The following is a 21,816-nucleotide window of genomic DNA, read 5'->3' on the forward strand; positions in this document are numbered from 1 at the left end:
CACGAGTCTGCGAGTTCTGAATTACGAGGAGACATGACCCTGAGACCTCTGCCATTTCTTCGTCGGCATTAGGGTCATGCCTCCTCGTAATGTAGAGCTCGCAGACTCGTCGTCCGATCGATTTTCGCTACATGTGACGGGGGTATAAGGCCCCCTTTTCAATTGCAATAGACGACCATCGCGCTGGGATCTCACTACGACCTTAGGCTGATGTGTGTCGATTTCATATTGGTTATATCGTGGAACGTATAAAAGCGTGACTGAAAAGATAACAAAAGGCACAAAGTGATGTGCGTCGAATACAATGTAGTCTGTGTTACACAAACTCTAGATATGCTGTCCAGGGCTAAATTGCCCTCCTTCTAGGGGGCCGGCGGGTGTAGGGCGGGCTGCTATAAGCGAAATTTAATCAGGCTAAATACAATGGTGTGCGCATGTCACTCCAGATGGTTTATAAGGTGACTGCATGTGATTTTTTACGAAGATTTCACGAAGAATTGTAGACAAATCAATTCTCAATATTTCTCAAGTTTAAGTATGTTTTATAGGGACTGATGGCTAAAGTACACTAGAAACTTACCATTCGTTATGGACTATACTTAGACATTAGGCCGGACGCAGAGAAGGAAGTCTAGGAAAAAGCGCCCGAACTTCGAAAGAAAGGTATATGTTGTATCGTACTTTAAGATACGGGAATAAGGTGGATTCAGCTGCGATTAAAACGCACGGCAAGAAGGCAACAACGCGCCAGTATTTTGCTCTTGCCTTTATATCTTTAAACATGTTTAAAAAAACTTCTTATGAATGTTTAATCAAAATTCATTTGGGTGCTTTTCTGGTTCTGTCTTCAAATCCGCCCAACTCTCAATATCCATGGAAACTTGTACTCCCTTTCGTATCCGTAACCCGCAAAGTGTTTTACTATTGGACCGCCTTCTAATCATCGATTACTTGTGCTTTCATCGGGTGCGACTCGCTCTTTAACCTCCATCAGCTCATTAACAATCTCGAAACAGCTGATAACGAGAAGCCAGTTCTGAGTTTCACCTGTACACGTCTCCCTTCAGATGAAGGACCTGGCTGAAGCCGTGCACGCCTGCGGGTCCATGGGGTTCACAGACATGAAGCTACACAAGCTGAGGAACACCTCTGTCACCTGTAATGACGGCTCACCTGCTGGGTAAGTACCGGACAAGGATGGCGGTGGTCTTAGACTGTCGTCGTGTATTGAACTTGAAGTTGTCGCTTTAGAGGTACTTTCGGTACACCACGTTCAATCTAGAGGCTGTGGCCACTGAGTGACAAAAAAGTAACAAGTTGCTCAATGAATTTCATGAACAAATCACAACAACAACAACACATTTTGTATGTTCATACCTACGTATTATAGATCATACTCCTCTTAACCAAAATCAAAGTAAAGGGTCACGCGAATCCAATTTTGGTCGCCGCAGCGTTTCGCCGTCGAGTGGAATATGGCATCAGTCACATCACGTGGATGTCTGCACCCGAAAGACCGCATTTTGCATTGAGATTGGGAAACGAGTTTCGATCATGGTTGGTATCGAAACAAAAAGTCAACCTATTTCAGACAATAGTTGTACCTGATACCTGAGCAGAAACAGTACTCACTACCCCCCGTACAAAGTCGATGTTCGGACTGTTATTGCGTCGAAGACGGGAGACAATTAAGTCTGTAACGGGTCCAGAAGCTAGAGGTGCTGGGTTCAAATTCTGTCATGCTCCCGATCTTGTTCCCAGGGAAAGGCAGTTAACACGACTTTCCTCACTGTACCAATGTGTAAAAGCGGGTGAGATCGTCTGGCGCAGCGGCGGGATTTGTGCCTCGTGACCGAGAGGTGGCGAGTTCGAATCCCGCTGCGTGTCACCGATCTTGTGCCCTTGGGAAAGGCACTTTACACGGATTTCCTCACTATACTCAGGTGAAAAATGAGTACCTAGCTTCGGCTAGGGCCGTCCCTCGGATAGGACGTTAAATGGAGGTCCCGTGTATGGGGAGAGTCACACCCCATGCACGTTAAAGAACCCCCACACGTGCGATGGTGCGGTGTGAGATGGAACAAACCCTTCTGTCTGGAGTTGGTGATTCACTTCAAATCACCCGGTTGGAGGCCTGGCGAACCTCCATACCGTATCAGCCAGCGAAAGGGTATATCACCCCGTAAGGGGCGGTGTAACCCCGCCGCGTGTAGACATGTGCGAACATGTGCACATGTGTGTATGGCGGCTTTGAAAAGGTGTTCTTAACACCTGTTTCGCCATACCCTCCAAATGGAGAATCCTAATAAATGAATAAATAAATAAATAAAACTAGGCACCAAACTTCGCTTGCGGAGGCGAAAGGCGGTAGGAAGAGAGGGTAGGGCTCTGCCTGCCAATACTGTAATACAGTAAACACATTGGCACGTGGATAACCACCCGACTACTCCCACGGCCCTAAAAAGGCCATGGAACCACCTTCACCTTCAACTTTATTTAACGTATCTGCCGCCTTTTCCGTTGATTCTGGTTTGCTATCCCACGCGCTCATTTTTACGCTTAATTAATCTCGTTAGCAGGGTTGATTGAAACCGGTAGCCTATTTCAGCTAGCACGCATTTATCCTGGCATTTATCGCACTTATCCTGGCGCTATGGCTACTGTGTTCTATTGTCTTTTTAGTCATATCTATACATTTTGCATGATATTTCCATTATTAAGTCAAAGGTAACACAAATCCAATTTAGAACGCAGCGAAGACGCTAACGTACCGAAGCTTCAATGAGAGACATCCTAGCACACTGGGGAACCGTTGAGCAACCATTGCACGATGAAGGATCAGTGAAAGATCCTTTAGAAGTCATCGGAAGAAGATCGTTGAAAGATCACTGAGAGACCACTGAAAGATTTTGGACGAAGATCTTGAAAGGCTTTCGACACATTTGCCCTATTAGTAGACGTTCAACGGACTTTCGACGATCTCGCCTATGTAATGCCCACCTATATGCTGGTCGTCTACTCTCTTTTTTTACAACGACATTCGTTTGAGTTTGCCAATGCCCTCTAGACTCTTCACCTGTGCTGTTTGTTACCGAGCCTCTCCCTTTCATTCCCCGCAAATCTCATTAGGGCCAGTCCTGATGTAAAGATGAGTATCAGACAGATAAAAGGCGAGGGAAGACCCCGGGGTCGCCATCCCCGCACACCGCCCTTTCTCCGCGTCTCTCCAACTCCAGCCGTGTCGTCAAAGCAGCCAATAAAACTAAAGGACAACAAGGGGGCGGTTATTGCCGCGACGCCGCTCCTAATCTCAGCTCCCGGCCTCAAAGCCGACCCCACCCCTCCGCCGACCTTTCGCCGCTCCTTAATCCGCCCCGGGCCGAGCCTGCCCTGACGGGAGATTGGGCCTGTCGTCGGCCATCATCGGAGGGCCCTTCTCGCGGCCCGGCTCCCCCTCCCCCGCCGTAATCACTAGCACACGTCCTGCACATGGCGGGTAACCCGACCCGCGGTGTATACACTGCGCCTCCGCAGGTCGTCTCCTCCGAATTAAAGCCTTTCTGAATGTTTCCTATCTGCCTGACACTGCCCGACACTGACGGTACAGGGTTTTAACCCCGCTCTCATGGAAGTACGCGTTAACGGATTTGATGTCGAAATATTGATGACAGAGAAAAGTACATCGCAGTTAAATAACGCACACTTACCGTCCGGACTTCCTAAAAGGACATCTTTTCAGTTAAGTGTTGAAGAGGGTCTTACTGTCTCACAGGTAGTCAAAACAGTGGAGAAGCTTGTGCTTTGCTGTGATCAGTTCTCTGTGAGATATGATGCCATCACGCAGACACACACACACACACACACAAACATACACACGCATACGCACGCACGCACTTCGAATTTGCGCAACAAATGACCATGAGAAGTAAAGAGGTAAGTTTACAGCAGCACCGTACGTTCTACATGTTTCTGTAGCTATCTTAGTAATCACGAAAATGTGTGAGGCAAAACATTGACAAGACTTCGTGAATGTCAGGACTTCGGACGAAGGCTGTCTTAACGCTAGTGGAAACACATGAGGAGCCTCCCCTCCCGTCCTGTCCTGTCCCATCTTCACGTGCAGGTTGTTAGAGGTGCTGCATGCCTTATCTGCGCGATCTGCGAGATGAAAGTTGGTCCGCGTGGAGCCGGCTCAGCCGGGTCAGGGTCATGTCAGTCCGCCGTCTGGCGCGCTCCTGTCGTAAAGCTTAGGACCATAAAGTCACTGCGGATAGACCAGGGACATTGGGGGACATGGACCAGGGCTGCTAATCTCCAGGCAGATTTACCAGTGGCATAAGATAGTATCAATTTTCAAAGCTGGCTAAGGAGTACAGCTGGCCAAAGGGAGTCATCAGCAACTCCAGTAGCCAAACACACTCATTGGTCGGCTTCACTCCTCTGGCAGCTTTTGATAATATCTTATGCTACCGTAGGATCTGCTTTGAGATTACAGGACTGGAAGTAAATAAATTAAATGCGTGTGTACTTCGTAATTTTAAAATCAACTTCTTTGTCTATGATGAATATAGCGGTGCTGCATTTTGAAGCTAAAGACAAAAACGCAAAAGTAAAAAAAAGAATGGGCCTGTTCGTGATGTGATTTGAATCTAGGAATGAAATACAGAATTCTACGAATACCGTAAAGAAGCAGTTGAGAAACGATTTGTAAAAGAGAAGAATATCGTTAATATCTGTAAACTGAATGCCTGGAACTCGCATTTATGAATCACAATATATTACATCTAAATTTTCAGGATTCGCCCCCATTTTCCGATGTCTGTTTTTGCTCAAATTGTGAACAGCTTTCAAACGTGGAAACGTATATAATTGCCTAAAGTTGGGGTCTTTATGGTTTTGAGGGATCAGACAAGTCAAAGATTACGAAAATACAGTTTGCTCTTTCTAAAAAAACTCGTCTTGCCAAAGGACTTTATGAAATGCTCTGAAGACGGAAGACGAATGTTGTCTGTCGGTTTAACGCAATCACAGGGAGGGTTCGGTTTCCCACTACGTTCTTGTCATTGTGCGTTGAAGGAATTCAATATGGAATTCATTGCAGCAAGGTCAATTGATGCCCGCCCGAATTCCTGCGCCACGCTGCGCCCCATTTGGCTCAGAAGCCGCTCTAAATCGCGGCCAGGTTGCTATTCTTAGGAACTTTCCTCTCAAATATAGCGGCACTGTAAAACGCAGACGGTAAAAACAAAAGCGGTATCCTCCGCATACACTTGCCACGTGCCTCTAGGCAAATGATACGTGTGAGATCAAATAATTACATTTCCCTTTCCACTTAAACCAATAAAGAGACCTGTCACCGACTGGCCTTTAAGCCTTCCTTTCTCCTTTTTTCCACAGATATTACCTGCGACGATCGCACGGAAGCAAACGCTGGCTGCTGTTCTTGGAAGGTGAGAGAATTAGGACAAATAATTTTCTAATATTTGCTACGTAAAGAGTACTGCTGTCTTGTATTGTAAGGAGTTGATTTTTGCTTAGCAGTCCACATGCAGATTCTAGAAATCCCGCTGGTCTTAGTGGATGATCTGGTGATGTAGATCATCCACCTTTATGGTACAAAGCAGACCGACCCAGTTCTGAAAACCGCTACCAAAGGTTATAACGCTATATAGCCTGGATACCAGACTCCAGCCCGATCTAAAAAATATCTATCGTACCCTACACGATAGATATTTTTGAGATCGGGCTGGGGTCTGGTATCCATGCTATACGCTATACCGATATGTAGATTCCGATGCATACCTTTCCCCATTCCCGTCGGGGGACCACACTCGTCGCGTCGACTTCTAACGACCCACCCCACAGGGTAAGGTCCCGCCGATGGGAACATAGCTGGGATAGGGGGGATGTCCCGCGTGCAGTTCTCAAGAGTGTCAAACAGGTTTAGAATTCCGGACATCGTCGGAGTGACAGCGTTGGGCGACGCCCCTGCGCCGTTTGAAGCTGCCCGTGGATGATGTGATCATCAACATGATGACGTGACTTCGGGGACTTTGTGTGCATCTTTTACAGTGTTATAGTTCGTAAGCTAAACCTTAGAAAACTGTAAGAGTTAGAAAGCGCGTCTTTTGATATCATTCTGACGAAGGCAATGCATCGGTAATTGTTTACAAAATGTCAACGTTGGGCGATGCCCCTGCGCCGTTTGAAGTTGCCCGTAGATGATGTGGATCATCAACATGCATGGTGTCAACCAATGACGGCACCTTCTATGACATCGGTTCAGATGTCGACACGTCGTGTTACTGATTGAGTTAGCTATGGTTAGAAACATTGTTGGACAGCTCATTATGACGTTGTAGTCTTGTGCATCGGTAGTAACCTGCAGATGCAGTGGTCATTGTAAACTTGAAACAAGCATATGAACACCACAGGCTGTAGGTCAAAATCAGGCTACCTGTTTCTATGCTAAGTTAAAAAGTTTGTTTTAAAGATAACTTCGTGATCATCAGGGACTTAGTGTGGATCTTTTACAGTGTTATATATAGTTCGTAAGCAAAACCTTAGGGCACTGCATGAGTCCATCAAATTAAGGCATCTTTTGATATTAATTTTTGACAAAGACAACCCTTGGAATGGAATACTAATTGATTACAAAATATACTTTAATGTATCATAACCCTATCTCGGCAGTACAAGGAACACTCGGCTTTGCACATATTCCCCCAAAAGCCAAGGCCTGGTCACGAAAACTTTTGAACTCAATGCAATGACTGTGTTAGGGCGCTGTCATATTGGTCGTGCGATCGTCACACGATCGCTAACTTCGGACATTTTGGAGAACAAAAATGTACATCTCCTGCAAAGTTCATCTGTCTTGGTACACAACATGCTGTTTTGGATCCATGTCGGTGGTGGTTCTGTCACGGCCTACTTTAAAACCCTATGGCATCAACGATCAACAATCGCACGACCTATGCGACAGGGCCCAAGACCCTCTATAAAATAGACCCAGCTTGTTCTTCGAGTGGGTTTGTAACTCCCGTGTTGTTTCCTCTTCAGGTGGGTGGTACTGCTTTGACCAGGCGAGCTGCAGAAACAGGTGGGCTAACATGCCCCGCAACCTGATGAGCTCCAAGGGCTGGCCGGACAGGAAAAAGGGTAAGTCAGCCCTTTGGTGTATACTATACATATTGTTACTTTAGATCATTACCGCGATTGCTGATCTACAATGGAGCGACCAAACATGGATTTGTGTGACCCTTTCTTTTATTATAGGAATAGGAATACGATGTAGCAGTATGATTCAAAAGACCAAAAGAAACAGACAATACGTGCAAAACACCCTTATCTATAAACATTTGTCTGGTCGTAGTGGAAGGTTACGTTTTGGGCCGCATAACTTTTAATTGATCTTTATCATATATGGACAGGTGTCGGCAAACTTAAGGACTAGTTTATGGACCTACAAGTAGCTTTCTATGGTCACGCCGTCCGGGAAGTATATGGGAACAAAAAGTAAGATATGAAGAGAACAAAACACGTAAAACGTAAAAATTATCAAATGTCATTGTGATGATCCTTTCACCAGACATTTTTACCGTCAGGATACTCATCGTCCCCCTCCCGTTTGTTTCAGGCAGCGGTATCCTGTCGCCCGACCCGGAGGAGAACCCGTACTGGTGGAACGCCAACACCGTGTGAGTTCCCGCTAATTTTGGGTGTTGGGCGCGGATCAAAGGATAGTAGACATGGCGGAAATGTCAGCTCAGTGCAGGAATCCCCCCAGCGATGCGGGGAATGCGCGAGGGAAGTGCAGTGATGAGTAGTGTAAGGGTCGCTTAGCGGCGGTTAGGGATCTGTCATATAGATTATTGTCTCAACGTTAAGTACGGGGGTTAGGGTGGGTCTCCGCGGACGGGCTCGTCTGAGAGCAGCACGTACTTGTCCCCGAAAGACAGTGCTTTAGTAGCGCGACAGGAGTGCATTTGTTTGAAACGTTTTGTCAGCAGTGAACGATTTTCGAATTGAACCAGTTTACATTTGTATATGAGAGTTTCATTCGGCAAACAATGCGCTCTGATGAAAAACTTGAAGGCTGACTTGCAAGATTTCAGTCTTTTTTTTTTTACAATTTTTTCAGACGCCTTTTCAGAAAAAATATCCGACAGTGTAGCTTCGCTAAAGACTCAAAAATGGTGTTTTGCCGAGTTTTTTTTGGTGGATGATTCTTATTGATTCACATATTTGACGAACGAACACTCAACGGTACAGAGATAACGGTACAGATTTCAACGCTAATTGTAACTTCTAACTGAAATCAGTATAAATCAGTATGATATCAAGTCACATAATGATCACATCCTTTATTACATCAATATCAAACCTGAATGATAATCTATCTCCGACGGCAGAAAACACATCTATGTTCAACGACAGATTGTCACCTGCCTAGTAAGTTCAAACTTGCGGTAGGACAAACCTGCTGCGGTTGAAGGACGGGATACTAACACCATAATCTCTAAGCAGATCCTACGGTAGCAAAAGATAGCCAGTTTTTATAGTATTTTATACCATTGGCAAATCTGCCTGGCCGATTAACCAGCACAGTAAGTTCAAACTTGCGGTAGGACAAGCCTAACTAACACCATAATCTTTAAGCAGATCCTACGGTAGCAAAAGATAGCCAGTTTTGATACTATTTTATGCCGTTGGTAAATCTGCTTGGGGATAAGTTCAAACTTGCGGTAGGACAGACCTACTGCGGTCGAAGGAAGGGATACTAACACCATAATCTCTAAGCAGATCCTACGGTAGCAAAAGATAGCCAGTTTTGATACTATTTTATACCATTGGTAAATCTGCCTAGGATTAGGATTTTACCATGGTCAATATTGACCGAAGGAGGCCATATAAAAATCTACCTGGAGATTAACCAGCACAGTAAGTTCAAACTTGCGGTAGGACAAACCTGCTGCGGTTGAAGGACGGGTACTAGCGTCATGGGAGGAACACAAGAGGGCCACTTCTGCCGCCACGAGAGGCACGAGTGGTCCTTGAGGAACACAAGGAAGGGCTGTGCCGACCATACAAGCCACAGTGTGGCGTATTGTACCACGTTTGTGCCGGACTAACCAAGGATCATTTGTCTCCACCTGCAGATACGTTCCCTACTGCTCCAGCGACGTGTGGAGTGGGATGTCGCCCCGACACGACAAAGGTTGGTTTATTCTCGAGTGGCTCTTGTTGAACTCTACGTGACACCTATTACCATTGTGGGCACACTCTGAGGCACACACTGTCTACAGGCCTTTGGGTCGTCTGTCAGCAGCCTCGAGCCTTTTCAAACACAATTGCGTAATATCAGTAGACGCAATACAGCACAAACACGACAGGCTTGTCTGATCCAAAACCCTCTTTGACCCCTTTCCACAAGCGGCCACTTCTGAGGACCGTACGGTGACCGAACTTAAATTTGTGTACCATTGATTTCATATTTCATATTGGAGCATAATGCAAGGCGCAAAACTTAAAAGTATGGTTTTAAAACTTAACATACTAAATCTTTTCTACATCGTTCTTTTTCGAAATTCGTTGGGTAATCTGTCAGATATTCGGTCGAAGCCTCTAGTGGAAGGAAGTGTAAGACGTCATTTATACTTTGAGAAAAGCGTAAGGGTCATTTATACTTTGAGAAAAGCGTATTTCAGAGTTATGGAAATCTAGAAGATTCATTTACATTGGCGTCTAACAGCATACCTGTTTCTAAAAGTGTTAGTTTGGTTCTTTGATTGGCGATATTCGTGTTGGTCGCGGTCACATTCGAGTTGGTCGCCGATGAAAGCTTAGAGAAAAGAAACAGCTTCTGTGAACAGAAAACGAGGAATTTAGTATCAAAGATCGAAAGAGAAAAAACAGAGGCAGATTTAGTCAGAGAGAGACCAGACATCGTCACCTCCCCCCGAAGTTCACATGAGCCAGTGTTTGTGTGTCGTCATGGGCCGCGTCATCACAAACAAACGCGTGGGGCGCTGACAGGACGATAAGTGGGCTGAAAAATGATTGGGCGGACTGTCGCGTTTTGATGCAGTTTTCTCAGTAAAATTGTCAGGCCAAATTTCTCTGAATCTCAAAATAAATCCGCAATTTTTACCAAAGACTTTTTACCATATCTTTCCTACTTGTAACTTCACACAACCTTTACAGGTGATAAGCTATGATAGAAATGAGTTTACAACACCAGTATTTGGTACAGATGGGCTTCGTACATGAAATCAGGAACTGAGATATATTAGAGACTCAGTATATGAGTGGACATGCCAGTGGTCAATGACAGATTTAGATATTCATGTGCATCAGTTGTCCAATACCGTACTGAATACGCCTACGTTCGTAGCACGTTTAGACTTGATTTCTGAAACTCGCAACTGTACATGTGTTCCAGAAAATTGTTTTGCACAACGAAAGATGTTTTTGCACATCTCAAACTGTATTTTCTGCGGTGTTTTAGCATGATGGTGTTTGTGTTTCAGATGACTTCGCCTTCATGGGCGCACTGATCCTACAGGAGGTGCTGCGCGACTTGCTGCCGCTAGGGCTCAAGAACAGCAAGACTCTACTTCTGTCGGGCAGCAGGTAAGACATGGCGCACAGGACGATGAAACAGTGTTACGATTGAAGAAAAATGTATCAAATCGCAACAAAACACATACACTCACACTCAAACACTCACACCTTCATACACTCATGCCCACAAATACACACACATGCGCGCGCGCGCGCACGCACAGACTCAGCAGATCGCGCACAGGCTTCGACTTCATAAAAACGATGTTTAGATTGAAGAAAAATGCATAAAGTAGCATGAATGCAAAATGTATAAAAAGCAGTAAAACACCTACAAACACTCACACGCACGTACACACGCACGCACGTGGACGCACTTACTACATACATCTTTTGAATGGACTGCGGTGGCTTTGTGCTGTAGTACAATTTATCTGTTCTGGTTCTTGCTGTACGATGACAAATCCCTTTACTTCTATCCCGGTGCTACGCCGCGCCTCTCGCCTTGTAAACTTTGCTCAAATGGGAAACATCTCTACATTCTTTCACTCCGAAGAATGTGGGATCAAGAAACAAACACGACCGGGCCGCTATAAACAGCGGTGGGTGTTCCGACTCTTCCGTGGGTTTCCCCGAATTCTTGGGGAATTCCGCTGAATTCGACCGTGCAGAGAAAACACGCACGATCTGGTCGAAGAAGAACAGCAGGAGCGGGGGGAGACATCCCCGATGTATTTATTTCCAGGCTATTTACTTGCGAAAGTCTGTTTCTGGATGGAGAACATTCCGAACCTTGTGGTAGGCGCGGCTCAAGCTAACGTCACATTTTCCCACCGTGGTCCAGCCGGGCTGTTTGTGGAAACGATAAATTGAAACAGAATTATATATAAATATAAAAATATAGATGAAATGATGCCCACGACTTTTCTCTATATGCTTTGTGTTGTTTGGTGTCTTTCATACCATACTTTTCGTTCCCGTGAGCTGTCCGGTGCGGCTCTGTGGGGTTCGTTCAATGCGGCACTATTTTTCCACCATTGCCTAATACGTAAAAGTATGACTTAGAAGACAACAAAGTACACAAAACGTATCCCTGAAATTCGTTGAGCAATTTTTCGAAACCCTCAGTGCTGCATCGATGCCCCAAATGAAGTGAGATACCACTTTTCAAGAACCTCTGGTAAGATTATATCCTCAAGACAGATTTTTATAGTAGAATCTTAAACTTTTTTCCAAAAATGCACACGGATCAAATTTTCAACGACCACTTTCGCATTTTTCAGGATCAATGCTGATGACCAATCACTTCAGAACGTAAACTTGCGGTCCACAAGACAGATATTTATAGTAAAATTCTATATATACTTTCTTCCGACACAAAAGTACATATGGATAAATTTTTCAATGACCACTTTCGCCCTTTTCGGGATCAATACTGTTATGTTGACCAATCACTTCAGAACGTGAACTTGAGGTCATCAGTATTGATCCCGAAGAAGGTGGCAGTGGTCGTTAAACATTTGATCCATGTGTACTTTTGTGTTGGAGAACAGTTTTGCATTGTACTATGATTACTACCGACACAGATGAGCTTCCATGATAAGACAGATTATTTGTTCTCCCTGCTGTAGCGCCGGCGGGACCGGCGTGATCCTGAACTTGGACCGCTCGGCGGAGTTCCTGAGGAGGGAGGGCTCCAGCGTGCAGGTGCAGGGCGTGGCGGACTCCGGATGGTTCCTGGACAACAAGCAGTACATGCCGACCGAGTGCACCGAGACGCTCTCCTGCGCGCCCACGGAGGCCATCCGCAGGGGAATACAGTGAGTTGGTAGACATACGAACGCCATCTAGCGTGACACGTTAGTACTACATCATGTTGCCATCGGCATTGGTCTCGATGATCTCGACGGATCTCATGGACAGCTAAAAGTTTCTTTGTATTGTAAATACGCCAGTAAATACTACATGTATAGTAAAAGTATATGTTATGGATATAGCTTTACATTTTTTATCATAGATATGCTGCTAATAGTTAAAAGTTAAAATATGCAAACTAAAACAACTGCAAATTTCTTTTTTTCAATCTGTGACCCTCTCCCTACGTCCTTCCATTTAGGGTCGACCTTGTTAAAAAGCGGCAATGTGTCATCGAAGTTTTGAATTGAATTGAATTGAATAGTCTAAACAAAATCGTAAATGTCCTAAGTACTATACAGTGTGACACACGTGGCTTCGCAACATGTGCCAGAAGCATAGAAATACTACAGGATTTAGCCTGTGCTTACAGAATCTTTCGTTGGCTGGGGTTAATGACCCCCCTCCCCGCGGCGGCAACTGTAGAGTCGGCCACTGGAAGCGCGATTTTAGTCAGGCTACTACAAGATTATTGAGTGCTGCAGTGTCGGATGCCTGGTGTTATGTAAATGCAGAAATGTTCGCGGTGGTTTAATGTTCGCGGTTTTCTTAAAACCACCGCGAAAATTTTTCTATTACTGTATTAGACTACAGTCTATTGTGTTACCGCGAAATTAAATCCACCGCGAAAAGTCCTATTTACCCGCTACCGCGAAATTAAATCCCCGAGAACTTAAATGCATTTACAGTAATGCCTAAATCTCTGTTTCTCCTCGCACGTTTAGATGGTGGAACGGTCAGGTGCCGGAGCGCTGTGCACGGCAGTACAGCAAAGATGAACAGTGGCGCTGTTTCTTCGGTTACAGGGCCTACCCAACTCTACAAGGTGAGTCTGCTTTCCCGCCATCCACTATCGTAAGATAGTGCTTTTTTATCTTCCTGTCTTGACATATACAGCACATCCCATACACATAGAAAGGGTTTGCACGCTCTCTGTAGAGCTTGGGTAGGTGTCGGGAAATCGATTTTGATAATGGAGCCTATATAGGCTATAGACTTCTACGATACTGCAGCAGAACTGTTTTTTTTTTATATTTCATATTCTTGTCAAGCCATGCTCGTGATTTGGTCTTGGAGAAGTAGAGAGTAATAAGATGCACATGTTTGGGTTCCTTGCGGCTTTTTGCAACTGCAGGGACCAGTATTGCCTGCGACTTTAAAAGAGAACAAGTCTAGAAAGGGTGGAAGGATGATCATAATTTTGTATGTATTGATTTTTCAGCTCCTCTGTTCGTGATCCAGTGGTTGTTTGACGAGGCCCAGATGATGGTGAACAACGTGGGCACGCCGGTGGACAAGGAGCAGTGGAACTACATCCACAACCTGGGCGTGGATCTCAGGAAGACTCTCACTAACGTCACGTGAGTTTTTCACTGGGAGACTAGAGTAGAGCATAAATTTGAGAAAAGGTGGGGCTTTTCGTCTCCCTCTGCTTCCAAAAAGAAGTCAAATCCAACCTGTTTAGAAATAGCCAACACTAGTATTACAGTAGAATATTGTTCATAACTGTCCATTGTCACTTGTATATCTACTATGTTTATACCATGTACTTGCAATTAGCCCTCGGGCACGAACTTGCAAATAAACTTCTTAATATATTGCTTCAGTGTTCAGTGCCCTTGTTGCACGTAAGTAATTGTTCCTGAACAAAAACTGGTGTAAATCAACAACTCAGCATCTCATTTTCCAGAGTACCCATACCCGGCGTCAAACCAAACCACGTCCGCGCTACTTTTGACTTTGGACACTATCATAACTAAAATTAATCTCCAAGCAGATTCCTCCGTGGCCAATTTTACTCCTCTGCCAGCTAAACTCCTTCCCCAGCTTATGTTACTGTCTTATGCCACGGAGGAATCTGCTTCGAGATTAAACTAAAATGCCATCAAAACCAATCTGCAATATTGAACGACAACTAGGCTCCTCTCTTGTTAAAAGATTATGATTACTTTGATTATGATACTGACAGTTCTTGTTTTCCCTATACAGTGGTGTCTTTGCTCCAGCATGCCTGGCCCATACCCTCATCACGAAAAGGTACGTTTTCAACTTTATAACTTTTTGTCGCTCACTTTATTATGTCTTGTTGGTCACCACATCAATTTTCTTCAATAGTCTTACATAACTTACAGAATTTACTATCAAAAACTAATATGTAGATTTAATTTTAGTTCTTATTTGTTGTGAGCACATTTGCACTTAAAAGATTGTATAAAGTGATGCACTTTTATACAAACTATAATACTAGTAACCATTTTATCAATGTTAAAACGTATTCTTCCAATGTCAAAGCAACGATTTGATTAACCTTTATCTTGTGCTTGTTTTTATGAAACAGTGACTGGATGACAGTTCAGATGAAGGGTGTTTCCTTACCTAACGCCCTCCACTGCTGGGAGCAGTCCACCAACAAGGTAGATCGGCCTCTGCGGCACAACCGGCACCGCAAACATCGCGAGGAGGCCGGCCCCATGGCCGACGACCCGAGCAGCTACGCCAACGAGCGCAAGGACCGCAGGAGAGAAGGCAAGGAGGGCGCCAAGGACGTGGGGAGCGGCGATCCCGTCGAGAGAGCGGGCAGGCGCGAGGGGAGGAGAGGGCGCCGCAGGAATAGAAGGAACAGGAGAAACCGGAAACAGAGGAGTCTGCTGTGGGGAAAGGTGGAGCCGCAGGAACCCACGTGCGTGTCCCAGCTCGTCGACAGTTGTCCCTGGCCCCACTGTAACCCCACGTGTCCCAAACTCAGAAACCCCTTCACTGGGGAGGAGATGGACTTCATTCCGCTGATGATGGAACTCGTAGGCATCGATATGAACGCCATCGCCGAACAGATGGGCATGGACCCCGACGACTTAGTACGCATGCTCACCAGTTAGACTTCAGTAGCCAATACTTAACCCATCCTCTCATGCCGCTTGTCTATGTAAAACAACGACCCTGACGTACAGGTCATCAATCCGTCCTTCTCGCTGTGTTAGCATTGGTCTGCCGTCACTAGCCACTCACGTCGCTCCCTATGGCCAAAAGACAACATGATTGGCTGATAACTCCCCCCTCCCCCCAACGACATAGGGGGGTCTGATTGGCTGAGGACTGATCGTCACCAGCCAATCACTCCGCTGCCTACGATCAAAGGGCAACATGATTGGCTGGCAACTCACCTTCTAAAAACAGAGGGAGGGTGTGTGTACCTGTTCATCGCTAGCACAGCAATAAGGACAAATCTGTATCTGTATTTATATAGACGGTATAACCGCCGTTGATCTTAGCACCTACAAATTCTGCGGGGGGTGTAGATCGTGGAACTGTCAAATACTGAGAGTAATAATTGGCTGAGAGAAACGGTCCGCGGGATGATTAACATTACCCCCACCAGACTGCGCCACCAGCAAAACCCTATGGTGATCAAACTCCATTGGCAAATTATTCTTCCGATAGCCAGCGTAGTTAGCCTGGTAGAGACTAAACAAAACTCAGGCCTTTAAGTCAGGGTCATTGATTGACGCATACTTGCAATGGGCATGGATGAAAGCTGGGTGGTAGCTATGACGATATGTAAATGAAGCTTCTATAGAACATTGTCAGTGGATTTATGTTACATATTTCTATGACAAGGATACCTCGTCCAAATGTTTTTTTACCCGTGACCTATGGCATCCTGTATAGATCTTTGGTCATTCGTTTCAAAGTCTCTGATGTCAATAGGCGGTGGATGTTTAGAAATTGTATAGTACTGTACTTATATGGGGGAAGAATATGAAACTATTGACTTCTGGTCGGCTAGCCTTAGTTCTTAGGCTTCTACTGGCTGCCAGACGTATCTAAAAGAGATCTAGTGTTTATACAACATAACTAAGGTGATATATGTATGTATGATATAAGTATATAGAGCAATACAAGAGCCAACGACTTGTTGATGTCTCAAAAATCTAGGCCTGACGAGCGACATTCAACTGAAATTATATATCTAGAACATAGACATACATGGACAAATGGTTGTAAATTTTCAATATCTGTAATTTGTGTAGTATTTGTGCATAGCATGTTCAGACAGAGTTCTATACCGCAAAGAAAGTCGGTTGGGATTTGGGTGAGAAAGTAATAATGATAAGGTGATGGCCACGAAAGGCTAACGGGCCTGAATGTAATATTTTAACAGCATGTATGTAATATGTAATAAGGAAGTTTGGCTAAGACAGAAGGGCATTTGTTTCGCTAGCCCTGATTGGTGAAGAGCTGGGTGGTTGCTATGACGATATGTAAATGAAGCTTCTAATAGTAGTTTATAGTTCTACCTGTTTATTACATGATAACTACCTAAAACATACCTCAATGCAATCTTGATTAGAATGATGTTACTTCAAATGAAAAGGTTTCCACAAGTTTGAGGTGCTGATATCTTAGTTATACAATTTATCATTAGTATTTTGTCACCTTGTTAAGTTAAGATCGTTTTTAAACATGATTCCATCCATTTTTGAAACTTACGTTTTTTCTGGATGTACGGAATATCAGTCTACATTATATAACATAAGATGTTTATGATGCGAAAATTGAAGAAAACTATTACTAGACCTTAGTATGATATAGTATAGTTATTGTACAAAGACGATGAAATATGAAATGTGTTAGTAAAATTTAATTTCTTCTGGTCTGATATTTGGTACAAGTTCCCATAATACGTACGATAACCCTAAAACTAAACTGTAAATGTGATGGAGTAGAGTTTATGCCGAAAATAACTTGTAAATCCAACCAAGGTTAAAAACTTGAGAAGAAAAATTTATCGTTTTGTTGAATGCTTCCCTCCAGATAAATTGAAATAAAACAGAATAGAACTTATTAATTAAAGCTTTTGTGGTATACTTTCTTATATGAAATAACGCTATGGATTTCTGGTAATGTTTTCAATATCAATGTCATGGACTAGCGTACATGCATATGCCAGTAGTTATTTTAAAATATTATCAACCAGCTTCCATTATCATGAGTTATCATGGACTGCTTTATATTCAACAGTCTATCATATACTAGCTTTCATACAAATTATCATTAGCTATATTTCTCTATTTCAAAATATTTCTAATGTCAAAAAAGCCCCAAATTCAACAATTTTTAAGTAATGTATGCCACAGTTGAAAATGAAGTACTCCGGGAAAAAAAAAATGAAGACTGCTGAAGGTTGCGTGCTGGAACGTACGCACGATGCAGGACTCTGGGCACATGCTCTGTACACGTTCATACCAAATTTCAGGTCATTGGTTTTGATACAAGAATATAGGAGCCAAAAATATACATGTATACAGAGTTATTCCTCTCCAAAGGGATGATGCAACTTCGCGCGGAAAAAATCCAGAAATTCCTATCAAATTCTGCCAAACGGACGCAGACTATACTGTAAAGCTAAGGGCACAATCCGCCGTATGTGCAATTTGTCTGTACGTTTTTTGGGGAGGCCACGTCCGCCACGTTTCTCTGAAAACGTTCAGGCTGAACAGGGCAGGCGCGTCGCCCGTACTGATCCGTCGGATTCCCTACGAGTTCGTACGGAGGTTGTACTTACCACTTACGGATCCCAAAAGATTGCCCACGTTTTGGCACGTAGACAGCACGTATTTGCACGTACGGCGGGTTGTGTCCTTAGCTTTAGACTAGCCCCTGAGGCTTTGCCAAAAAAATATCTGAGGGTGGTATACATGTGTGTTAATGGTGAGCACCTGCTGTTCCAAATATTGCTACACTGGCCATTACAAGACCAAAGCATGTCCAGGTAAAAAGGTAAAAAAACGCTGCCACCAAGGGGCCCAAAATCGACCTTGACCTTCGTCTCTCCAACACCTACCCACATACCACATATCATTACAATCTGTCCATAGGTTCTAATGTTATGCTGACCACAAGTATCCAGAAACACAGACAGACACACAGACACCGACAGACACACCAAAAAATGTACCTCCATTTTGTATGGAGGTAATAAAGAAATGTTTCAATATGCTACTCTGCCTTCACAAGTTGTATGTTCTAAACCAGCCCCTGACACAATGACGGCGTGACGCCAAATCTTTGCGTGGGCAGAAATGCAGACATATGCAAATACCTTTTCTTGCTTTTCCCCAAGACTGTCTGATTAGATGTTTAGAAACAAGAGATTTCCAGACTGCTTCTATGATTGCAATACGTGGTATTCAGTATCTAGTCAACAGTGTACGTAGGACATATGATGAGCTACCGTCAAGAACACAACAGACATGCGTACAACATGTATGATACACATACATGACGCTACTTGAAATTTACTGAAGACAGAAAACGATCAGTTCCACTATTGCACAGCAACTTGCTTTTCAAGGCGGTACACCGAATTTGACACAATATATCTGAGCACCTGTCTACTTGAAGCCAACTCGTGGTAGCACGCTCTACTGTACAACCGTGTTATTGAACTAGAAAAGCAGTCGTTCAGCCACCAACTTTACTAAAGCCGTGGTGTGTACATTGTATATGTTTGACCAGGTGGTATCAAGAACAACCAGTAGAGACATGAAAGTAAGTGAACTGCTCTTGCTCCTTACTTTTATACGTCTGTGGTCAGACTGCGGTTGTCTGCCGGCCACGTGTAGCATACGCCGTTTCCCGTTCTTACCGACATCGACGGTTCACTGTTTCCATACAAACCTTACGGTGATTCCTGATGACATCCCAGCCAACGCTGACAAGTTAACTTTGTCCTATTCACTTCAAATCACAAACATCTCGTACATTCCGCCACTACAGTGGCTGCGTATACTTGACCTAAATAGGAACAGCATAGAATCGTTTTCCTGGAAGTCTTTGCGTGCTCTGCCGAATTTGAAATCTCTTTGTCTCATGGCAAACCGACTTCGGTACGTGAAGCTGGACACCGTCATTCAGCATCTCCCCAAGCTGAGGAAAGTTGACCTACGTTTTAACAAACTGACGTCGTTCTCAGAGTACGAGCTGGGGCGGCCACAAGTGACCGAAGCATGGATCAACGGTAACCCCTTTCGCTGTGACTGCGACCTTTCCTGGCTAATTGTCAAGATAGCGTGTGTACAGGCCTGTAAGGGGAAAGAACGACCGTCCGAGGCCTCCTGTTGCTCGCGCTGTTCAGTCTGTTTTGTCGACAGGAGCCTGAAAATGGGCGTGCATGTCTGCGACAGTCCGCGTGAACTGAATAAGTTGCATTTATCCAACGTGTCTACCAAACTGACCGGTTGTGGAGCGCACCAGCCGACCACAGAGCCTACAGCGATACCGGTGACTTCAGACTTTCTGACAGATGGAATTCTGCAGCGCAACAAAACATCTCTGTCCACGACACCGACAAGCTCTGCACAGACCACCGTGACTTCTCTTCTGAACGCCACGGGCACGACGATGAAATCAAAAGACTACGAACTTCCAGCTCTGTACATCACTCTCACTGTGATGGGAACTTTCCTGGCTATGGCTCTCCTACTTGTCGGAATCGGAGGGTTCTACGTTAAAATCAACACCCCTGAAGGAGCTGTGAATTATGCACATCAGTCTGTCAACCAAAATGCACCACCGATAGCAGACCACATTTACGAAAATCCTACAGGAGCTTTGGATGGACATCTGTCTGTCAACCAAAATGCACCACCGATAGCAGACCACATTTACGAAAATCCTACAGGAGCTTTGGATGGACATCTGTCTGTCAACCAAAATGCACCACCGATAGCAGACCACATTTACGAAAATCCTACAGGAGCTTTGGATGGACATCTGTCTGTCAACCAAAATGCACCACCGATAGCAGACCACATTTACGAAAATCCTACAGGAGCTTTGGATGGGCGAGATTCGTCAGTCATGAACAGAAAACAAAGTACAGCACCACCAACAAACCACATCCACTCTACTGAAGAAGATCTGGATGGTGGACATGGGGCAGTAGAAAATGGAACAGAAAGTATGACACTAACAACAAACCGCATCTACTGTATTGAAGAAGGTATGGACGGTGGACAGGTAGCAGTTACAGGTGAAACAGTAACTATGACACTAGCAACAAACCATATCTACTCTACTGAAGAAAATTTGGACGGGAGACGTAGGACAGTCAGAGGTGGAACAGAAACTATGACACCAATAACAAACCGTATTTACTCTGCGGGAGAAGATTCGGATAATAGAACAGAAACTGTACCTACAACAACAAACCGTATCTACTCTACTGGACATGGAACATAAACTGTACTTACAACAGCAAATGACATCTTCTCTACTGAAGAAGATTTGGATAATGAATACACTACGGCACAAACAATAAACCGAATCTACTTTATTGAATAAGATTTGGATAATGGTACAGAAATTATAATTACAACCAGGGAACAGTAGGGCCGATCTATACTATCAATGTACGTACATACGAAACATGACATGTGAGAAAAGGACTTCTACAGAAACAAAGAGGGTTTTATGATCCAAGGCACATATTGGGCGATGTCGCCTGTCCCCCATTGGGTCTCTGAATTCAGGATTCTGCACAAAGAACACTTTGGAAGACCGGACGGAAAAAGTGAAGATAACTGGCCGAGCTGATACACTGATGATAGACATTATTAACACATGTGTATAGAGCTTATGTAGGTTATTTGACGGACAGGAACCGCGCACAGGTAACAACATACGGGTTGTCAGGAATGGAGCTGTTCCACACTCATCCATCACATTCAGCACCGAGGACAGGCCCAATGTGACATAAAACATAGCATTCCTTTGCAATATGCCAACTGTACAATGTAAAGAAAGTCCAATGACATAGTACATGATCAAATGAATATGTTTCTGACACGCCTGAAAAGGTCAGGTTAATGATTAGCAACTTTGACGTGATTTTTAGTTTTGTCTAGCTCGGTAGAGCTCGGCTTTAAGTGTGTTGAGTGCTGTTCATTGCTGTAAATGAAAATATAGTGTTTAGGTGTTGGATTTTATTTAAAACTGGAGTAATGTATTGTGAGGAATGAAAAGCCGCAAAAGTATCGCAAATGACTTTTTTGTTGTAATGACCAATTTAAAGTTTTATATAGAGTCCATTCCAAGACACCATGATGGTTTTTAGGCGATATTTGTAATAAGTCTGAATTATTTTGAATAAAAGAATATCTAAGCCACAATAATTTTTTTTTGTTTCAAAAATTGACAAAGAAAATATTAAACTATTTGAATTCCTTTGAATATTTTAAAAACATTTTGAAAGTAACTGTACAAAAATATCTTTATTTAAAATAATTCTGAAGCCTCTGTGTGATTATTTCACATTTACAAATATTTACAAATATT

General features: G+C 44.0%; 1 protein-coding gene across 4 annotated transcripts in view; it reads left to right on the forward strand.

Moving 5' to 3' along the window:
- Positions 1-15,657, forward strand: part of LOC118429465 (palmitoleoyl-protein carboxylesterase NOTUM-like) — a 21,199-nt gene extending 5,542 nt beyond the window's left edge. For 2 of the 4 annotated variants that reach the window (XM_035839948.1, XM_035839949.1), the window contains exons 3-14: positions 604-663; positions 1,068-1,180; positions 5,398-5,450; positions 7,063-7,161; positions 7,640-7,700; positions 9,162-9,220; positions 10,533-10,635; positions 12,198-12,386; positions 13,206-13,306; positions 13,703-13,841; positions 14,470-14,517; positions 14,819-15,657. In XM_035839948.1, the coding sequence (XP_035695841.1) occupies positions 604-663; positions 1,068-1,180; positions 5,398-5,450; positions 7,063-7,161; positions 7,640-7,700; positions 9,162-9,220; positions 10,533-10,635; positions 12,198-12,386; positions 13,206-13,306; positions 13,703-13,841; positions 14,470-14,517; positions 14,819-15,356 (1,563 nt within the window). In that variant the 3' untranslated portion in view covers positions 15,357-15,657. The remainder of the gene's footprint in view (positions 1-603; positions 664-1,067; positions 1,181-5,397; positions 5,451-7,062; positions 7,162-7,639; positions 7,701-9,161; positions 9,221-10,532; positions 10,636-12,197; positions 12,387-13,205; positions 13,307-13,702; positions 13,842-14,469; positions 14,518-14,818) is intronic. The other 2 variants (XM_035839950.1, XM_035839951.1) reach the window with 2 other exon arrangements.
- The last annotated feature ends 6,159 nt before the right edge of the window (positions 15,658-21,816 follow it).

The sequence above is a fragment of the Branchiostoma floridae genome, chromosome 13 (genome assembly GCF_000003815.2).
Source record: "Branchiostoma floridae strain S238N-H82 chromosome 13, Bfl_VNyyK, whole genome shotgun sequence".
In the NCBI taxonomy this organism is placed as follows: Eukaryota; Metazoa; Chordata; class Leptocardii; order Amphioxiformes; family Branchiostomatidae; genus Branchiostoma; species Branchiostoma floridae.